This window comes from Ranitomeya variabilis, chromosome 7 (assembly GCF_051348905.1).
Source record: "Ranitomeya variabilis isolate aRanVar5 chromosome 7, aRanVar5.hap1, whole genome shotgun sequence".
NCBI lineage: Eukaryota > Metazoa > Chordata > Amphibia > Anura > Dendrobatidae > Ranitomeya > Ranitomeya variabilis.
The window spans coordinates 160,470,861-160,492,189 of record NC_135238.1 but is presented as its reverse complement, the minus strand read 5'-3'; the positions used below and the strand labels follow the sequence as shown (position 1 = coordinate 160,492,189).

General features: G+C 42.2%; 1 protein-coding gene across 2 annotated transcripts in view; it reads right to left on the bottom strand.

Moving 5' to 3' along the window:
- Window positions 1-21,329, bottom strand: part of ARMC8 (armadillo repeat containing 8) — a 116,004-nt gene that overhangs the window by 51,927 nt on the left and 42,748 nt on the right. Inside the window, exons 4-13 of one of the 2 annotated variants that reach the window (XM_077272138.1) lie at window positions 20,161-20,303; window positions 19,988-20,085; window positions 18,267-18,359; window positions 18,077-18,157; window positions 17,607-17,682; window positions 15,632-15,722; window positions 13,971-14,031; window positions 13,002-13,202; window positions 10,472-10,621; window positions 4,141-4,236 (exon numbers count right to left, since the gene is read on the bottom strand). In XM_077272138.1, the coding sequence (XP_077128253.1) occupies window positions 4,141-4,236; window positions 10,472-10,621; window positions 13,002-13,202; window positions 13,971-14,031; window positions 15,632-15,722; window positions 17,607-17,682; window positions 18,077-18,157; window positions 18,267-18,359; window positions 19,988-20,085; window positions 20,161-20,303 (1,090 nt within the window). The remainder of the gene's footprint in view (window positions 1-4,140; window positions 4,237-10,471; window positions 10,622-13,001; window positions 13,203-13,970; window positions 14,032-15,631; window positions 15,723-17,606; window positions 17,683-18,076; window positions 18,158-18,266; window positions 18,360-19,987; window positions 20,086-20,160; window positions 20,304-21,329) is intronic. The other variant, XM_077272139.1, reaches the window with a different exon arrangement.

The following is a 21,329-nucleotide window of genomic DNA, read 5'->3' as shown; positions in this document are numbered from 1 at the left end:
AAAGTGACGGAAGAAAAATAAAACAAAACTAAAACACAAGCATGCCAGTTATGTGTTGCTACACAATTGGGATATGATCGCAGTCCATTACAAGATCATAAACAACAAGTTTTTATGCACATGAAATATTAACGAAAAATAGCAAAACTGCTCACAAACAAAGCAAAAATCCAGGAAAGGCTAGACCAGAAGTGCACATTCCTGTACCTCTTACAATAAACAGTTTCAATTGTCACATTACAACACAAGCAATAAAAGCAGGTCTTCTATAGAAGATACCGAGAAAACTAGATAGAAAACTAACACCAAGTGCTAAAAATAATTCACAAGATCCGGTAAAATTCCTTAGTGCAGAATATGGAAGTCATACTTCATGTGTCCGCAAATCAACGTCGCTGGATAATAAACCAACGCTACAATCATGTATCCAAGGCTGCTTAAGAAAAAGTACATAATGCTCTGCATAGAAAAGGATAGGCCGTTCTCCATTACGAGACACAGGTACAGATGGCAGAAGAGTGAGATCGCATCATTAAAAGAGATAAGCTGGTTTTGATAATCCAATATTAGATTGACCAGACTAAAATCAATGAACGCTTATGTCCTATGTGATCTGCTGTCCTGATAGACGGTGGGGCAGCCAATCTATTAGATGACACCGGCTGATCCCACAGCTTCCCAGAAGGTTTCCATACATGCGATGTATCCTGACCCACTCACCATCTGATGCAGAAGGGAGTGGAGCAGGAAGAACGCTTTCACCCACACATTTTCTAATAGGGCACTCCATGTGTCTTTAATAGCCAAACCATCTTAAGGCTATGTTCACACGCTGCAATTTTTTTTTTCCTGCATTTTTCAGGCACATTTGTCTCTTCGGCATGCTGATACAGTTCACTGCCTATTACTCCTGAGTTTTCGGCACCAAAAATGCAGCAAACCCTGTTACTTTTCCACTTACTCATTGCTTTCTATGGGTGAAAAAACACTGCAAAAATGCTGAAAGAAGTGACATGCTGCAATTTTAGAAAACGCAGTTTTCCAATTCAGTCACTAAAAAAACCCCTGTGTGCATGAGGTTTATTAAAGGGAACCTGTCACCTCATTTTTTCGGTATGAGATAAAAATACTGTTAAATAGGGCCTGAGCTGTGCATTACAATAGTGTTTTTTGTGGACCCCCGTTCCCCACCTATGCTGCCAAAATACGTTACCAAAGTAGTCGTTTTCGCCTGTCAATCAGGCTGGTCAGGTCAGATGGGCGTGGTGTCTTCCCCCAGATCTTGCGTAGTTTTCCGTTGGTGGCGTAGTGGTGTGCGCATGTCCAAGGTCCCGAATCCTGCACAGGGGTGTGAAAATAGCAGCGATGTCCGTTATTCCATTGGTGATCGGTGGGGGCGGCCATCTTGCTTTGGCCGCGCGTGCGCAGAAGCGGCGCTCTGCTGGCCGCGGCTTCAGGAAAATGGCCGCGGGCATCCGCGCGTGCGCAGATGGCTATCGCGGCGGCCATTTTCCTGAAGCCGCGGCCAGCAGAGCGCCGCTTCTGCGCACGCGCGGCCAAAGCAAGATGGCCGCGCCCACCGATCACCAATGGAATAACGGACATCGCTGCTATTTTCACACCCCTGTGCAGGATTCTGGACTTGGGCATGCGCACACCACTACGCCACCAACGGAAAACTACGCAAGATCTGGGGGAAGAAGCCACGCCCATCTGACCTGACCAGCCTGATTGACAGGCGAAAACGACTACTTTGGTAACGTATTTCGGCAGCATAGGTGGGGAACGGGGGTCCACAAAATACACTATTGTAATGCACAGCTCAGGCCCTATTTAACAGTATTTTTATCTCATACCGAAAAAACGGGGTGACAGGTTCCCTTTAATTCTCATAGCTTTTGCTGGTACTGCTTTTTAAACATGCATAAAAAACGCAACAAAAATACAAAGTGTGAACATAGCCTAACTCTTTCATTATTTTGAGTGTTTTGATGTGGTGAATAAAAATCTTGTGGGCACTTTCCGTATTTTTGTAGCCACATATAATCCCAAGATTAAGGCTATGTGCACACGTTCAAGATTTTTCACGTTTTTCCGGCCGTTTTTGTGGGAAAAACGTTTAAAAAACGCATACATAAGCATCCCATCATTTTTAATGCATTCTGCAATTATGTGCACATGTTCATTAATTTTGCATTTTTTTGGTGTTTTTGCCACTAGTTTATGCATTGGGAAGTTCAGAAAAAAAACGCACAAAAAAAAGGCGTAAAAAAACGCGTTCAGGAAAATTCTGCAGAAAATCCTCACATGTGTACATAGCCTAAACATTTCCATCTCCTTTTGGTGAGCCCATACTTGTATGTTAGGGGACTGTACTTACTAGTCTAACATGCAGGAGCATACTGTGTTACAGGAACGTTTGGGTTACGAATAGTAGAGGCGCAGTTGAACATTAATGCCCCCTGCCAATCAACCATACCCAGAAAACCCTGCTAACCCCTTTATAACTTGCACCGTACCTGATGGAAAGGAGTTGGTGGAAGTACATGTATGGAGCGGGCTCAGGTACTCTATATGTGGCAAGTGCCGGCAGTGTTACACAGCTGGTATCTGCCTCTAAAAGCAGCAACTGGAGCGAGCTCCAATCAATATCTATAGCCACTGAAATTTCCCTGTCACATGAAATGCCAGCATTTAACTTCAGCGTTCAGAAGGGGAAGGGGTCCCATTCTGAAGTGATTGGCAACCCATAAGCACCCTGCAAAGCAGCTGGCCACCTACTGAAAGCTCCTACTGTCATCATCTTTGTCTTCCTTTGAAGCTCAGGCTGTGGCTAGACTCCATAAGAAACCATTATTTTTACCAGGGTTGTGGAGTCGGTACGCCAAATCTCCAACTCAGACTCCTCAATTTCCCCGATATCCAGCTGCACAGCACTGATCACTACTGAGCATGTGCATTAAGTGCACCACAGATTCATCAACTAAAAGCCCAGATCCTTAGATCAGGAACTGACATTTATAGGACATTTCATAACTTTCCCAAATTCGTATGAAAACATTTACCCCACGTCCAGCATTGAACCTAGTTTCTTACATATTTTAGGAGTCGGTCCATTTTATACCGACTCCAACTTCACCAAAATGGGACACCGACTCCAGCCATGACTTTCACCATGTACGGCAACACTGAAGTATTGCTGTACTGTACGTAGTGCAAGCAATCAAAGCTGATTGATCTGTTTCAAGTGCCACTTTGTAAACTTTACAGTTAGTATTAAACTGAGGCTTGCACATTGGCGCATTAGGATTGAAGGTAAAGATCATCATGTAAAATTTGGTCTACAAAAAAATAAGGGACAACTTGAATTTTATCAAAATCCACCATGGGAGGATGTGTGTTCCTTATGGTGGATAAAAAATATCAGATTGATTGGGGTCTGACACCCAAAAAAAACCAGCCGTTACAACATCCATAAGTTGAGTGCAGCCACATCACCATATCCCCGTATACTAAGAGGTGACTATTTTTGAGCACTGAAGCTCAGCTTCAAGACCTTTTCATTCATGCCTGGACCTTTTGAAGGAGATCATCTCTGAAATGCTTATGTTGTGTTTCTGCAAAATTTTATTGTGCAATATAAACATGGAAGCAATTTACTATAAATCCGTGACATTACCAAGACACAGACGAGTCGTGGCAAATTCATCTAACACCTCCATTGGGGACTGAGAAGGCATGAAATAAGGTCAGCCGGGTAGATCAACTTACAAGCTCATGTTCTATCAAAAAATGGAAGTGTTGTCCTGGCGGAAGCAGGTTTGGACGGTGATCACTCAGAGGTTCTATGTGCCGTAACCTCTAGAGTAAAAGGTGCACTTGAACGGTTTTGTACAGGGTTAAAGCCAAAAAGAGAGCACAGAAGGCATAAGTTATTCTCTCGCTGTCACAATATTCTACCTGTCTACCAGCAAGAAACATTCATCAGTGATTCATTTTTCTGTTACCCTCTTGGCCTGGGATTTGGGCTTTACACATGACAGTCACGGTTAGTTCTCTTCCTGGAGACTTTTCTCAGGTGGATGGCACACTTTGCCTGCTGGCAGACAGAACTGGAGGCCGTCCCTCTCCTAGACTCACCTTCTTCCGGATGTCTTCATCATTGGCTCCCAGGGATGCATATAGCTTGAAGGCCGCCTGGCGCAGCTCGTGGGCATGTTTTAAGTCATGGTCAAGCTGATATTAGAAAAAAAAAAGGATAACAAAAAATATAGAGTAAGACAGTCTGCTGAACTCTGTTCTAACCGATCACTCACAAATCTGATAAGACATCCACACAAACAATTTTACGGCAGTAAGTCAGTAATATGGAGTTCCTGGTTATAGCCCCGTTGAAATCCTAAACTCTTGTCCCTTTAAATTTAAGGAAATGATTGCTTATAAAAGCTGCATGTATGCATACTAGAGAGGTCACTGCCCCCTTAACCCCTTCACCCCCGGAGCTTTTTCCGTTTTTCCGTTTTCGTTTTTCGCTCCCCTCCTTCCCGGAGCCATAACTTTTTTATTTTTCCGTCAATTTGGCCATGTGAGGGCTTATTTTTTGCGGGACGAGTTGTACTATTGAACGACATCATTGGTTTTAGCATGTCGTGTACTAGAAAACGGGAAAAAAATTCCAAGTGCAGTGAAATTGCAAAAAAAGTGCAATCCCACACTTGTTTTTTGCTTGCCTATTTTGCTAGGTTCACTAAATGCTAAAACTGACCTGCCATTAGGATTCTCCAGGTCACTACGAGTTCATAGACACCTAACATGACTAGGTTATTTTTCACCTAAGTGGTGAAAAAAAATTCCAAACTTTGCAAAAAACAAAACAAAACAAAATTGCGCCATTTTCCGATACTCGTAGCGTCTCCATTTTTCGTGATCTGGGGTCAGGTGAGGGCTTATTTTTTGCGTGCCGAGCTGGCGTTTTTAATGATACCATTTTGGTGTAGATACGTTCTTTTGATCGCCCGTTATTGCATTTTAATGCAATTTCGTGGTGACCAAAAAAACGTAAATCTGGCGTTTCGAATTTTTTTCTCATTACGCCATTTAGCGATCAGGTTAATGCTTTTTTTTTATTGATAGATCGGGCGATTCTGAACGCGGCGATACCAAATATATGTAGGTTGGGGGTTTTTTTTATTGATTTATTTTGATTGGGGCGAAAGGGGGGTGATTTAAACTTTTATATTTTTTTTATTTTTTTAACATTTTTAAAAACTTTTTTTTTTTACTTTTGCCATGCTTCTATAGCCTCCATGGGAGGCTAGAAGCAGGCACAGCCCGATCGGCTCTGCTACATAACAGCGATCATCAGATCGCTGTTATGTAGCTAAAATGCAGGTGTGCTGTGAGCGCCGACCACAGGGTGGCGCTCACAGCCACCGGCAATCAGTAACCATAGAGGTCTCAAGGACCTCTATGGTTACAATGGAGGAGCATCGCCGACCCCCGATCATGTGACGGGGGTCGGCGATGCGCTCATATCCGGCCGCACGGCCGGATGCGGTAGTTAAATGCCGCTGTCTGCGTTTGACAGCGGCATTTAACTAGTTAATGGCGGCGGGTGATCGCGATTTCACCCGCCGCTATTGCGCGCACATGTCAGCTGTAAAAAACAGCTGACATGTCGCGACTTTGATGTGCGCTCACCGCCGGAGCGCACATCAAAGCGGGGGTCCCGACATGTGACGTACTATTCCGTCACATGTAGGGAAGGGGTTAATACCCCATCCAAGGTGAAAAAATGGTTGTATGGACATCAGCTAAAGCAAATATCATGCTTGCAATAAAAAGATACCGCACACACACGCACAAGAAGCGTTAAGTGATATTTGGGCAGTGTCAGGCCGTAAGATTAGGAAACGCTTTCCGCCGTCAATAGGGAGGATTTCATTAAATGCAGCGAGCTATGGAGTACGACATTGGCAAAGTAAGCGATGAGCGACACATCGAGTCGGGAAGCCTGATGTGTCGTGTCCTGCTCGTCATCAGCAGTGCAAAGTTAAGAAGGCGTCTGCCGGACGGAGGTCTCACACCAGCATTATCCCACCATCAAAAACAAAGTTGGAGCGCTTTCACACATTAAGGTTTTTTGTACCTGAAAAATGTACAGGATATTTTTTTTTTAATTAGTGTGCTGTTCGATGTATGAGATTTTACAATAATTGTGGTATCCGATTTTTGTTTTCTGTTGTAGAAAAAAAAGAAAAAATCTACACACTGAACTCGGACGACACATGGACGGCATCGATCCATTTTTTCATAAACCCTTACACAAACTTGTTTGCAGCTGAAAGTTGATCATTCAAGGATCAAAGCAGGATAGGTCTCCATTTTTTGTTGACAGTACGACCACAAGAAAAAAAAAAAGCCAAATATGAAAAGGCACATTTAATTGCAATTGGTCTGTGAGCTATCCAGTATAAACTGAGAGCAGCGAGACCCAAAAAACTGGTATGAAAAAGATCCTCTAAAGTACTTTTTTAAATAATTTTCTTGCCTGGCTACTGCAAATCTCTCCTGTACTCTGATCCATACACCTCCGCATGAACCGAGCCCAACTTCACTCAACTTTGTAAAAGGTGTGCGATTCACTGACGTCTCAAGTTAATTTACATTTAAAGAGGACCAATTTCACCTAAGTTTCTATATGGAACTGGAGTCACAATGTAAAAGGTGCCGCAGAGCAGAATATGTTTTAGTTTATCTTAAAGCACCACTCCAATGGTTTTTGTTTTTTAATTTCAGACAGTGGCGGACACAAACTGAAAAAGGGCCCCTGTGCAAGAAAATATATGGGTCCTTTGCAGTCCAATATGTGGATAATAATTAAACCATTAGGAATTGTTTGAGGTTGAAATGGGCCCCCTTACCTCTTGGGCAGGTTGCACCAATGGTATGTCCACCCTGATTTCAGAGCTGGAGTGGTGGAGGGTCCTGAACTTAGCATTATACCCACTAGCCACTGTCTTTAGCTCTTCCCAGGGCCTCTCTGGTCCCGTGTCGCCATCTTGTAACTGCAAATTCTGACTGACTGAATGCCAGAGGCAATGGGCACGAGTATCCAATGTAAGCCTACGAGAGCCTCGTTCTAGCTTTCATAAACTTATGTTAAAAGGGTTGTCCGGTCATAGGATACAGGTCTGCGTCACTATTTGCAAATATGGGAAAGGCCTCCATTTTCTTTGAGCTGGACATTAAAGGGAATCTGTCACCCCAAAATTCGAGTATGAGCTGCGGCCACCGGCATCAGGGGCTTATCTACAGCATTCTGTAATGCTGTAGATAAGCCCCCGATGTATCCTGAAAGATGAGAAATAAAGGTTATATTATACTCACCAGGGGCGGTCCGATCCGATGGGCGTCACGGTCCGGGTCCAGCGCCTCCCATCTTCTTACGATGACGTCCTCTTCTTGTCTTCATGCTGTGGCTCCGATGCAGGCGTACTTTGCCCTGTTGAGGGCAGAGCAAAGTACTGCAGTGTGCAGGGCCTCTCTGACCTTTCCTGGACTGCAGTACTTTGCTCTGCCCTCAACAAGACAGACAAAGTACGCCTGCAAATGAGCCACAGCGTGAAGACAAGAAGACGACGTCATGGTAAGAAGATGGGAGGGACTGGACCGACGCCCATCGGACCAGAACCGGACCGCCCCTGGGTGAAGGGTATAATCTAACCTCTTTTTCTCATCTTTCAGGATACATCGGGGGCTTATCTACAGCATTACAGAATGCTGTAGATAAGCCCCTGATGCCGGTGGCTGCAGCTCATACTCGAATTTTGGGGTGACAAACTCCCTTTAAAAAGCTCCCCATTGCTGGGTGTCCATGAGTCAGGCGCTTCAGTCCTTCGCTGCCATTAAACACACGGTAAGGTTTTAATATAACAGCTTAGGACCATCCCAAATAGGGTCACTGTGATGTGGGGGGGATATGTTTTTCCCTTTTTTTTTAATCAAAAATATGTTATCCAAGTAGCCTGTATTATTTTCGTGCACTATTGCTATTTATTTACTGCAGAGCATTTGCTCATTTTGTTTTGTGGCCGGTGTGAGCACTCGCCTGCATGCTGCATGTGCCGCGAATTTGTATTGTGGTTCATTGCTTTTAATATTGAAGCTGGAGCAATCTGGAAGGTCAAAAGCTGCAGAAGACCGAACAGAGCAGTGCCGATCACAGATGAAGATACAATACTAGGGGCAGGGTGCTTAGATTAGAGACATCACTCCGTGCAGGGAAAATTTAATTTAAAAAAAAAAAAAAAAAAAAAACTGGAGCGGGGCTTTAAATTTTGTTTCTCTGCTGAGGAGATATTAGCGATCAAAATATTTGGCACCTAAACAGTTGCTTTTTTTACCCAAGTGGGCAATAAAACAGATTTAAATGTGGGTATGTAATTTTTTGCCCAGTGTGTTTCTGCCTGCTTATAACTGGTCAGTGCCAGAAAGAGGAAGAACACACCCCGCATAATAGCACTGACCATCGGTCTGCTCTCCTCACTGATGATGTGCTGGAGCGCAGCAGAGCCGAGTGTCATTACCAGCTTTCAGCTCATCTCTGACAGTGTGTTTGGAGGAGCAGTGCAACAGAGTTAAGTCTCATCGCAAACACTTCTTGTAGCTTTCCTCTCATAGCGCTATCAGCTCTGCCAATTATAAGCAGACATCCACATACAAGGGGAAAAAACATCCCCACAATAGCTTAGTCTACGTTCACAATTGCGGTCTGCGCCGCAGCGTCGCCGCATGCGTCATGCGCCCCTATATTTAACATGGGGGCGCATGGACATGCGTCGCACTTGCGTTTTGCGCCGCATGCGTCCCTGCGGCGCACGCGTCCGGGCGCAGAGGACGCAGCAAGTTGCATTTTTGCTGCGTCCAAAATCAATCAAAAAAAGGACGCATGCGGCGCAAAACGCAGCGTTGTGCATGCGTTTTGCTGCGTTTTTGTTTGCGTTGTGCGTTGCAGCGCCGACGCTGCGGCGCACAACGCAAATGTGAACGTAGCCTTAGAAAGGTTATACCTGAGTATGATTAACAGGTTTCATTTCCAGCAGCCCGTTGGGGGGGATGGGGTGCGGTAGTACAGCGGAGTTGGCAGCACTACACTTTCTTTGGCAATGCTGATGTGTATTTGATCCTGCCAATAAAGCTGATATGAATTTGAGAGGAGAGCTACCAGAAGGGTTTGTGATGAGACTCCTCTTCTGCAGCACTGCCCCCCCCCCCTCACTGACTGCTTGAGATGCATTGGGAAGTAGATGATCGCATTCAGCTGTGTTCCTGCACGTCATTACTCTCTAGAGTCTAGACTGTCTGGCAATGCTATTGTGGGGCAGTGTTCTTCATCCCCCAGTGTGTTACAGCCTGCTTATGATTGGTCAATGTCTAGATGTATACGCTCCCAGTGAAATCTCTCTGGTACTGCCCTTATGGATTTAAAAAAAAATAAATCAACACCTTTTTTCTGCTTTGCAGCTCCTTTTATAGTGTGTGTCCATTCCAACTACAAGCATGACAAAAATGTAGACACAATGAAAAATTTGGTGAAAGGTCCTCTTTAAAGCGCAGCTCCATTTTCTTTAATACAAGATAATAATAAAAAGGTAAGTGTTAAATACTTAATACCATTAACACGTTCTTTTCTTGAAATAGATCACTTTAATCTCTGTCATTAAACTACAAATCCCAAAGTGCTCTGCTCAACTCATTTTAATGACCTCCCAACTATAGCCAGACTGAGCATGAAGGAAAGGTGCCACATGCCTTGCTCTATAGCGGAAAGCTTTCTTTTGCAACCATTCCAACAAAAAAAAACTGGTCAAGTACATAAACAAAAACCATGCCCATAAGGACTGACATCAGTAGATGTATGCCTATATACATATTTTATATGCACTTATATCGATAAACAGTGTTCCGCACTTTTTAATAACTTTGGGGGTGGGGAACCCCAACATACGCCGCTTCTTGTATATGACTGCCTACAAAGCCTATAACTAAATGGAAATGCAAGTTGCGATGTGCAGTGAGTGAAGCCTAAACTGTCATTATATTAAATTGCTTGTTTCATTATTTATACCAAATAGTGGTTGACAAGTGGAGCTTTACTTTAAAGTGAACCTAAAGCAGACAGGCTACAGGGTAAGACTTAATAAAAACACTCAAGATCTCATTATCTATAAATATGAAACTAAGGAAAAGTAGTCTTACAATTTACCACAATGCATTGTCTGGTACCTGCAGTGCACAATATGCCATAGATAAAAGCCTATACCTCACCGACTGGTGACCATAGCGAAGCAGTAGATTTTAATGGACGTTAACTTTTGCTTTTTCTGATGATCGTTTTTGCTACAGCTGCAATGATGCCACATACACTCAAGCACCTACCTAGCACACTGTACAAATAACACATACTTACCTTTTCATCTGAAGTCGGTGGCGAGACAAGTTGTGTTTGCTGGGTCATTTGTGACAGTGGAAAGGTTAGAAAAGCTGCAGTGCACTGGGATTCCTCTATAGCCCCTCTGGAGTCTGCGTCCTCAGTGTCAGATTGCTCTGTTTCATGGTGCTGTAAAACACCCGGGAAAGAAGAGGGGGGAAAGAGAACAGGTTTGTGCTGACTACTGAGCAGAAACCTAGGGACTAAAGAGTACCCTCTATGCACTGCAGTCTAAACATACAAGCACAAATAAGCAAAAACCTCTGCAAACGGTGGAACATGATGATACATCTAGTGCCTTACTGTAAACTACTTCTAATGTCTTTGTGAACTGCTCCGTCGCTCACACCTTTTATATATTCATGGTAGGAGTAATTCATGGAAGCTCGTGCAGCCCATGGGCTTACAGGAACGATTAGACTCCAATTCTTAAAAAGTTCTATCCTAAACTTGTACTTTACTTGCCCTTCCCGGTGTCCAGCGCCGTGTCTCTCCTGCTGCGCCTAGTATATGTCATTGTTTGCAGTGCTGACATACGTCTCCAGCGCTGCAGCTAATCAGTGAGCTCAGCAGCTCTGCTCAAGTTAACGGCGCGAGACACTCAGCTCACTGATTGGCTGCAGCGCTGCCAACATTAAATCATGGAGGCAGATAATAACAGCAGCGGTGAAGACAGAGCTAGACCCGGGAAGGTGACCACAACACAGTTATTTCATGTAAAACAAACTACAGCCGGGGTACAGGGGATTCCGATACTGGAAAAAGGCTACGTGATATATTTATCCATTGAATTACTTATTGGCAACCCTCCTGCTCTATATAAGGAAATTGCCTTGTAAACAATTCCCGGTCTGTGCCAATGATTAGGTAAAAGGGAAGTGAAGTGTCAGAGAAATCAAATTGCTCCCTCTGCCTCAATGGAGGGATTAGAGGGGCATCACAATGAGTCTCTGGTCTTCTACATTGAGAAGATAATCATTGGCCCTCCTCCTCCTCTTCCACTAAACACTGATTTTTTAGTTTAATTTTATTTTATTTTAATTTTTTTTTTTTTTTTGATAAATGGCGTGAGCAGTGAAAAACAAAACTTGCAAATCATAGCTTAAATATGGAGTGCACCATAATTTGCACTTTTTTATTGCCATTTTCTGGCATAACTGCAATTAAAAATGTCCTACAACGTGCTTAAAGGGATTGTTTACTGCTCAGAAATTCCCTTCTCAATTACTATGGCTGTCCCAAGCAATGTAATAACACTTATACTCCCCTCTGATGCCATTCCAGCTCTGGCTCTTCCAGGGCACATGTGACATGGTTATCTCTCGTGACCTTGCAGCCGATCAGCACCCGCTTCACTCTCCTCTCCTTCGGACAAATAAGACATTTGAAGGAAGTGAGAACTGCTGCTGGTCGCTTACTCTGGGGCGCTCCAGGAGAGCCAGTACTGACAACGCTCGCACCACAGGGGAGTATAGCTGTACAGTATAGCTGTTATTTTATAAGGGGGGGGGGTACATGGTGATTGAGAAGGGGTTACAAGAGTAGTGGACAGCCCCTTTAAACATTTTATTGCTCCAGTGCATAGTAAAAACGAACTCACTTTGAAAATAGTTTTGATCAAAAATACAATTGTGTGTAACCTACACACCAGTTTCCGTTGTTAGATTACGGGGGGGGGGGAAAATCCGTACATAGTCAGATTCAGGAGACATTTGGCTAGTCTCTTCCAACAGACCCCGGCTTTTTGCTGCAGGGCTATAATTTGGGTGTAGAACGAGATGAGACAAAGGGGGGATTTATGAAGCAACAGAATTCTGGCACAATCTGCACCAAAACCTACTTTTTTTTCATGCACTTAGCTGGCAAGAGGGACCCCAAGTCTACTGACTTGATGAAAAACAGCATGGTTAACAATGATAGGGGCTTGGCCTACATTGAAGCACTAGCCACCAAATATCAAATAAAAAAAAAATTGTTGGCAAAAAATAAGTTAACTAATCATGTAGTGTGAACTTACACTTTAAAGTCTAAAAAAGTACATCAGTTTTATAAAACCACACTAACCACTGTGATAAATGTGGCACACACTAAGAATTAGACAGTTTCGATAAGTGTGTATTTACACAAACTTGTTTGCAAAGATGGTTTATTTTTTATAGTAGATGCACTGGAGCAAGATTTGTTGCTAATATACAGAAGAGCATAAGGGTGGTCTCCTGCAGACCACCACTTATCCAACAGGCGCTCCATTGGAGAGTCCAGCAAATGAAATCCCTGGAGATCAGTGGTTACCACTGCGGGATGTTCAGGCGGCTGCACGTTTCTACCGGAGCAGCCGATTTCAGAACAAATGTGGTATTACATGGGGGCCATTGACATGAGTAATACATGGTGTCCCAGTGGGATATGGACAGGGATTTTTCAAGGTGTGTAAACGGTTGATGTAAACAATTAATACATATGTTTGTATTGTGCAGACAGTTCACTTGAAAACTAGGACCATACACACCCTCTTGATATCAGTGATGGCACTAACGGAGCTTGGGTACTTAAAGTAGTCGGCCAGCATGGAGATGAGATGGTCTGTAATGCTTGCGATCCGCTGCAGCTCCACATCAGGCTCAATGAGATATGCAAGAGTTTCTGCTCCTTCCACTCTCTCCTCCAGAAGACGTTCTTTGCTGCACATTCGTACCAAACAGGGAAGAGTCTGAAAGATTTTGAAAGAAATTTGCTGGTTTTTAGCAAAACATTCTTTTCAGTAATTTTAGAACTTAAAATTTACATTAATTAAAGGCAATCTGTCAACAGATTTTTACTATTGGCTGAGACACTGATTTCAACGATGTGTCACTTAGAGAGCAAGTTCACATGTCACAAGAGGTGGTGAGTTCTCCTTCAATGGAACAGACATCTGCCTGAGATGGTTTAGTGAAACCTGCATTGAGCAGGAAGTTGGACACGATGACCCTGGAGGTCCCTCCCAACTATAACATTCTAGGATTCTATGTAATCAGCTTTTAGAACTGATGCAGCAACAACCCGTTCACAAAAAAAAAAGTTAAACAGACATCTGGATTTCAGCTGGATCCATTTATTTATTTTTTAACATTGAAGTCTGTGGAAAACTGATCGGTCAAATAGTGATCCATGTTTCTCCCTTTTGGAAAAGATCCATTTTTGTGCTTACTGGAGGGGGAAAAATAAATATTTTACATATATTGTACTGTTATTGTATTGGACTTGTATCATCCATATGAAACTGATCCACTAAGCAAAGAACAGATCCTTTAAATGGGAGGAAAACAGATGGTTCATTAACGGGTCCGTTTTTAATGTTAAAAAAATGGATCACGTTTAAATCAGTTTTTTTTCAGGCGGACAAATAAAGTTGTGTCTACACAACTTTGTCAAAGGATGAATTGTATTCTCACCAATCTGCCATCATTTAAAAGATCCTGTAGAAAACTTAACTTACTTTTAACACAATGCAGTTGTCATCTGTTCTTATAGAGCCCGCTCTGCACATATACGTTAGGCTGAAAGAAAAGGGTCGTTGATGTAAAGATTTACCTTATGAACAATTGTAAGTCATGGAGGATATTATTGGATTCTGAAAATACCCATTTGACAAACAAATTTACAGCAAGTTTTACAAAGGTTTCCAGTAATAAACTAACTGGTAAAGTGCAGGGCCATCCAAAAGAAATCTGTGACCGAAGCTAAAAAGGTTCTGTACAAGACTCTTAAATCTGAAAATATGTTTTTCCACTTGCACTACACTATGTATTGTTGCACATTAACAGTAGGAAATCTGCACGCAAACACGCAGCTCAGTGACTCGTGATGACGTGATAAAGTTGAGCGGAGTTCATATCCCTCCCGGACATCACTGCGATCCAGAGAAAGTTCTCACGCTCACGGTGCTGTCAGAAAGGTCATCAGAGTTCAGAGCCGATGAACTCCTTTCACCTCAATTACGTCAGCGCCGTGTGAAAAGTTCTAACAGCACTCACGCTGTCGTCATTGAGACGACCGGAGTTCATTGGCTCTGTACTCCGATGACCTGTCTGACGGCACCGCAAGCGTGAGAACTTTCTCAGGAGGTGAAAGGATATAACTCCACTCAACTTTATCACGTCACTGCTTGCGCAGCTCTGTCTGTGCTGGACGGCCGGCTCATCATGCAATAATTCAGATGTAGAAGAGCTAGATGTGTCTTTGAACAAATGAATTATCTTCACGTCAGGGTCAGGCTTTATTTTTTTATTTTTTTTACATGGGACATAGGCTTCAATGGACTGGGCGTTAAAACAATTTTAAGTGTTCTTGGTTAATTTTAATTCAATAAAGCAGTCTGTCATTTTTCCCAATAAAGGACTATTTTCTGGGTGTAATTTTTTTGACATTTTTGACTATGGGGTTAGTAAAGGGGGCGTTTTATAGACGCCTCTCCATTACTAACCTCAGGGCTTGATGTAAACTGCCAATACAATACAAAGCTGACGTCAACCCCAATACCATCACCTCATTTGCCAACGCACAAGGGAAAGTGGGAAGAGTGAGGCTGTGCGCCAGAATTGGCGCATCTTGTAGATGTGCCTTTCAGCAGTGGCTGAGAGCTGATATTTTTAGTCTGGGACAGGGACAAAATTCATGGCCCCTTCCTAGCCTATTAATATCATCCCACAGCTGTCTGCCAAGCCTTTGCTTGTTATAAATTATAGGGGGGACCCTACGTCATTTTTGGAGGCCCCCATTTTAATAGTCTTTACTGGTTAAGTATACTGCTGTGATTTGATATTAATAGCCTGGGAAGCTCCATGGGTATTAACCACCTTTGCCAGGGTATAAACATATATGTAAAAGCTCATGTTAGAGTCGCATTGCAATCAGGTCACATACGCAAGTCAAATCAGATATCTTTCGAATGCTAGGTGATAAAAATCGCATTGTACTCATATGAAAATTGCATGACATGTGTCCCGCTTTTCTGGACCAATATCGGACCTTTTTTTTTTATGGCGATTGATATAAGCCTTAAGACTGAGATTATGTATTTTGGTGCCCATTCGGTCTTCCATTTTTTTAATTTACATAGCAGAAAAAAATAATTACGGTATGCATGTCAGCCATTACCATTTTGCAGCTGTTAGTTGCATCTCAATTGGTTTGTCACGCTGTAACATCTTCACAAAAATCTGTGGCAAGAGTTCCCCATCGACCAATACTACAAAAAAAAAAATCACAATGGTGACTGTCAATGATAAAAACAAATTGTGCGTAGTTATTAAAGGGGCCTTTCACTTTTAGAAAAATTGACCCCAAATGATTCCAGAAATATAAGACCAGTAGTACTCGCCCTTCTCCACTCAAAAGTCAGCAGGCACTACAGCAGAACAAGGATTCAGAATCTGTAGCTTTACATGATGGCCATGGTATACACAGATGGTTTGAGTTTACTAGAATTACACCATATGACATGGATATGCCATAACACTCACTTTAAGTAACTAACTACTTCTCTGTTGATTAAAAAGTGGCTATGTTTTATGTATTAGCCCCTTCTTTCGGTGACAAATTTTCATTTTTGCACTCTTTAAAGGGCATCTGTCAGTAGGATCATTCCTTATAAGCCGACTATATGGGCATGCAGGTCATCCGAAGATGAATAAAATAATACCTTGATATCTGTGATTCGATGTCTTCAGACAGCCATATCTCTTAATCTGTAAATGAGATGTTAAGATCTATGGTCAAGACATACCGTAGATCTCCCTGAGAATCTGCCTCCAGAGCTCATTTTATATGAAGGAGGCATTTACATATTAAAAAACAAGTGGATTTCTCTGGAATAAGACATCAGATGGCAGAAATCAAGGCATCATTTTATTCAGCATCCTATGACCTACATGCTCATATAGATGGGTGACCTACTGACAGATTCCCTTTAATTTTTCCCTCTCCTTCCACTTTTTTATATATTTTTGCTAGCATTGCTGTGTGAGGGCTTGTATTTTGCTAAAAAAGTTCCATTTTTGAATGACACCATTCATGTGATTTTAGCGGTCAGTACGAGTACATTAATTCCATTTTTTTCCACACTGAGCTAATGTTTTGATTTGATAGCAATTTGGCATACAGACGATGTGTTGATAGCTTTATACTGCATTTTTTAGGGAGGTGTGAAGACTGAAACACTTGAAATCTGCAGAATCAACCTACTTTTCACATCGTTAACAATTATGTAAATTAATTTTATATTTTGATAGATTGGAATTTAACAATAAGGTGATACCAAATATGATTTTTTTTATTCTTTGATTTTTACCAGGGAAAGGGGGGTGATTAAAAACATTTTTTTTAACAATTTTTTTTTTTTATTAAATAACGAAATAATCACAGATTCAAGAAACTAAAAACTAAAGTATCGCAGTATATAGTGGACATGATGTTCCCCAGCTGGGCTTCACGGGAGGAGTAAGATGGAAGTAATAGGACTTTGTGAACCTGTCAGCTGGGAACTGATGTGCGCGCATCAGAAATCGCTGCATTTATACAAGTTTGTAAGTGATTAACAGCAGCATTTAAATGGTTAAGACGGCAGCGTTCAGCCTGAGCTCCAGTCACTGCTGTAACAGACAGATGCTGGATGTGTGACACTGCCAGGTTTGCTGCAGGTCCAGCTCTTGAGCCCGCTCTATATGAGGCCACAAGATGCAAGATATACTATTATACTCTAGGATGGGAAGTGGTTAAATAATATATTTCATTTTTAGTCAGCTGCCATGGGCAAGAAATACCATGCAGCCTGCTTAAAGTCTGTCCATCAATATTAGATTGTTGGGGGCCTGACCGCCTGTCGATCAGATGTATGAAAGAGTCCTGGCACTTGGACACATGTGGCCTTTCCATGGCTAACATTGCTTGTACTGCAGTTTTAGTAGCGGCTGTGCTGGGGACTGCACTATTGCCCATTCATTTTAATGATTGCGAGACAAACATCCACATCCAATAATGCAAAAAAAAATAAAAAATCTAGAGAGATGATGAAAACACTATGGAAATCTAAGAAAATGAAGGCATTATTGTATGCAGTAATACAACCACTTACCATTTACAAGGGTCATTGATACCTGGGGATTGTCAAATGCTAAAACTGAAAAGCACTTTAATGCTTGCATGCGGACCTAGGAGGAAACAGACAATTTAGTTAGAAGTGAAGATGAAGGGGTACTGTAAAAAGTGAATTGTTTTCTACAGGCGTATTCTATTCCTTATTGGATATACAATCCATGTACTTCAACTTTTCTGGATAGTTTCCATTGGGTTTAAATTGAAGTTTCTAATCTAGAATTAAAGAATTGAGGAAAAGGATAAGAGAACTGTTTAGTCTCCTGTTTAATCTCGTGTGTCAGAGGATGAGCTGGATTTCTTTCAGACTTATATGACGTTGTAAACCTATCAGGTTCAGGAAGACGTTATGAACCTTTTTCTGCACATCAGTGAAATCCATTACGGCCTAACACAAGTTAGAAGTACTTCACGTCTGGAAACGTATGTGATTAAAAGTTACTAACTTACTTTATATGACACCGATGTAAGCAGATGTGCAATATTTTGGACCACTCCATGATTAAACAAAATTGTCTGATGATCTGGAGCCTGTAACAAACAAAAGATGCATTCAGCCAATGTAACGCCTGATCAATGCATTGCAACATATCACAACTTTCAATGGCAAGCCCAAAAATGAAGAATAGAAAAACATTACTTTGCAGCAGTGAGCGAAGATCTGGCAGATGTATTCCTGCGAGTGCAAAGATCTGCTGAGCAACAACATAAGGTGTGGGATTACAGTCGCGTCCTAGGAGAGGAGGATACAATATGAAGATGCACCAGTGAATAACGATATAAACAATGCACTACATAGCAGAACAATAAAGCCATGACCGGCGGTAGCTTGTATGGCTGCAGCAATTATTGTTAAAGGTGTTGTCAAGACCTTTTACCTGATGGTCTAGGTTTAAAAGTGGCTACCCATGCGTGAAAGCTGACGATCTGTCAGTACAGGAGGGTGATGTGGCATACATACAAGTCTGGTTGTTGCCGCTGAGCTCTATTTGATTGAATTAAAGGGGTTATCCAGGACTATTTACTTAGCCAACTACTTGCCTGTTGCCAATCTCCGCTAGCAGAGCGGTCACAGACCACTCCTGCAGGCAATTCAGTGGCTTCCAGTTATGTCACATCAGCAGGGCAGAGGCTTCTCTTCTGCTCTGTTGATGGATGAAAGTGCAGACATCATGATGATTGACAGGCGGCCCCCCACTGCCTAACTCAAGGAAGCAGACTGTCTATCAGCATGACGTTGGCATTCACACCCCATCAGCAAAGTAGCACGGAAGAGGAAGAGCTGGTCTGTTGATCTACAGAAGCAGGATTGTCAGCAGGGGCGGTCAATAGCTGCTCTGTTCCAGCGCAGGATAGAACAAGCAGGTAGTTAGGAACTATATGCCTGCTAGTTTTTAGACACATGGAAAAAAAAATCTTGGATAAACCCTTTAAGCTGCAATACCAGACAATACTCACTTGCATGTGCATTCCCAACCAGACATAGACAACATACTAAAAAGGTCCCAGATAAATCCTTTATATTGGAAAATGGCTTCAATTTAAGCCACCGTCAGAGGTTTTTCTTTATGACCTGCTGTTCAAGTTACCTCACCGCTGCAGCCAATCACAGCCTGCAGCGGTCCTCCGATTTCCCAATGGAGCAGACATCGCTTCTGGAGCGGACTGCGCTGAAAGGAGAGTATTCCACCTTTTTTTTTTTTTTAGTATTTTAAATCCATCCATGCCTTAAAAAAATATTTCTGTATTAGACTTCCCGTCTAAAAACGGATACCTCATATAGCATATTAAAAAAAGTGTAATGGAAAAAAAAAAACCTGCTTACAGTATTGCAGCACAGCTTTCCAAGAAAATGTTATGGACCATGTTACATAAAATGGGCAGGATTTCTTGTGATCTAGCCTAGTTGGATGAATAGCAGCAGTGGTAGGACATGGTACATGAATATCAGAAGGATTTTTTGGCACTTTTTTCTTCAAGAATTTATTTTTTATGAACAGTATTTGTGCTGCTGCAATCATGGACAAAGAATCACAGGGGCACAAAAAAGCGGCCACAGGTGCCTTCCACAATAGACCATCTAACGCCACAGAATGTAGACCCCTGGGAAAGATCACAATTGATTTGCATTATAGGTCATTACTTTTTCAGCAACCATTTAACAATTATATTTTTCCACCCTGCAACAAAAAAACAAAACAAAACAAAAAAAACAAAACTGAACAACTTTTAAAACATTCCTGCCTAACCTTGGAGATCATTCTATGAAAATAAACTGAAACCCAAACATTTTCACATCTGATTTGTACAAGGCCGCTCCAGCCGTGCTCATCTTGTAGTGGCTTAAAGGGAAGCGCTTACTGTGTACAAGAGTTCCACTGGAGTGACGGGGCTGGTGAAAACTGTACGGAGACATCGCAAGCAAGCTTCAATGAATCGGATGTCTGCTGACAGCAAGCCTGCAAAAGCCAGAGTCATGTGTGTCAGAATGAGAAATATCAGCACAACATAGGAGCAGAGCAGGTCACCACTACCTTGCAGAAGGGCTGGGATTATGTGGCAGTCTAGCAGGGATTTCACGTTGTTTTCTGTGCCCATAGACAGGCTGCCCAGGACCACAGCACATTCGCCCTTCAGTTCTATGCTTGACGTCTCTTGCTGGAGTAAATACAATAATCTGTCAAAGTAGGCGAGAATGTTAGATTCCAAAAAAAAAAACAAAAAAAAAACAACACAACAATAATAAAAATAATAATGATAATAAATAATAATAATAATAATAATAAAAGAAAACAGAGGTTCTCCCACAATAAGAGTCTTTTTTCCGTTTTTGAGAGACTGCTCTCTAACAGCTATAGCTTGCTTATTTAAAACAAGAAAGAAAGATGTGGATTCCTCATCCTCCCCAGGTCCAGCATTAAATCTCCGCTGCTGCTCCTGGTATCTCATCATCAGTGCTGTAGCCAATCATTGATTTCAGCGGCTCGTGCCATCAGCTCAGTTAATGGTGTCAGCACAGTCACTGATGGGATCAGCTCCACTCCAGACTGGGCACTGTCCATTCAGAAGGCTGCAGAAAAGGTTTCAGGAGAAGGAAAACTGCTCAAATAAGGAGCATTTCTAGAAACTGTTCCTACAAGACAACTAGGAGTTTAAATATTAATCCTTCATGACTGATGACGCTTATTTGCGTCATCGGTCGTATCCCAAACTGCCCAGCGCCGAAGCCTGCATCTTTCCGTGCATTTGTCAGCTGATTTAATCAGTGCCTTTAACAGCTGTTGGTGGATCCAAGATCCACCCGCAGATGTTAACACATCAAAAGCCATTGTCAATCACTGACAGAGGCATTTAATACGAGCTGGCCAGAAGCACGTCCTAAGCCCAGCCCATTGGTGATTATTACGTAAATGCGGGGCGCCAATGGGTTGTCATGTCACCTAGGGGGCATTGTGAATAGCCAGTGAACGCTGGACTGTGGCCGACGTTCATAGGAGATGGTGATTTCTGCTGTACATGTCAGGGTGAAAGCACTGCTATGTGTAGCACAGGTGATCGGACAACAGCAGCTTTAAGTCTCCTAAGAGAACTATTAAATAAAAGTAATAAAAAAGTTTAAAAAAACAAAGTTCAAATCACCCCGCTTTTGCCACACTTAAAATAAAACAATTAAAATAAATAAATAATAAAAAAACATATTTGG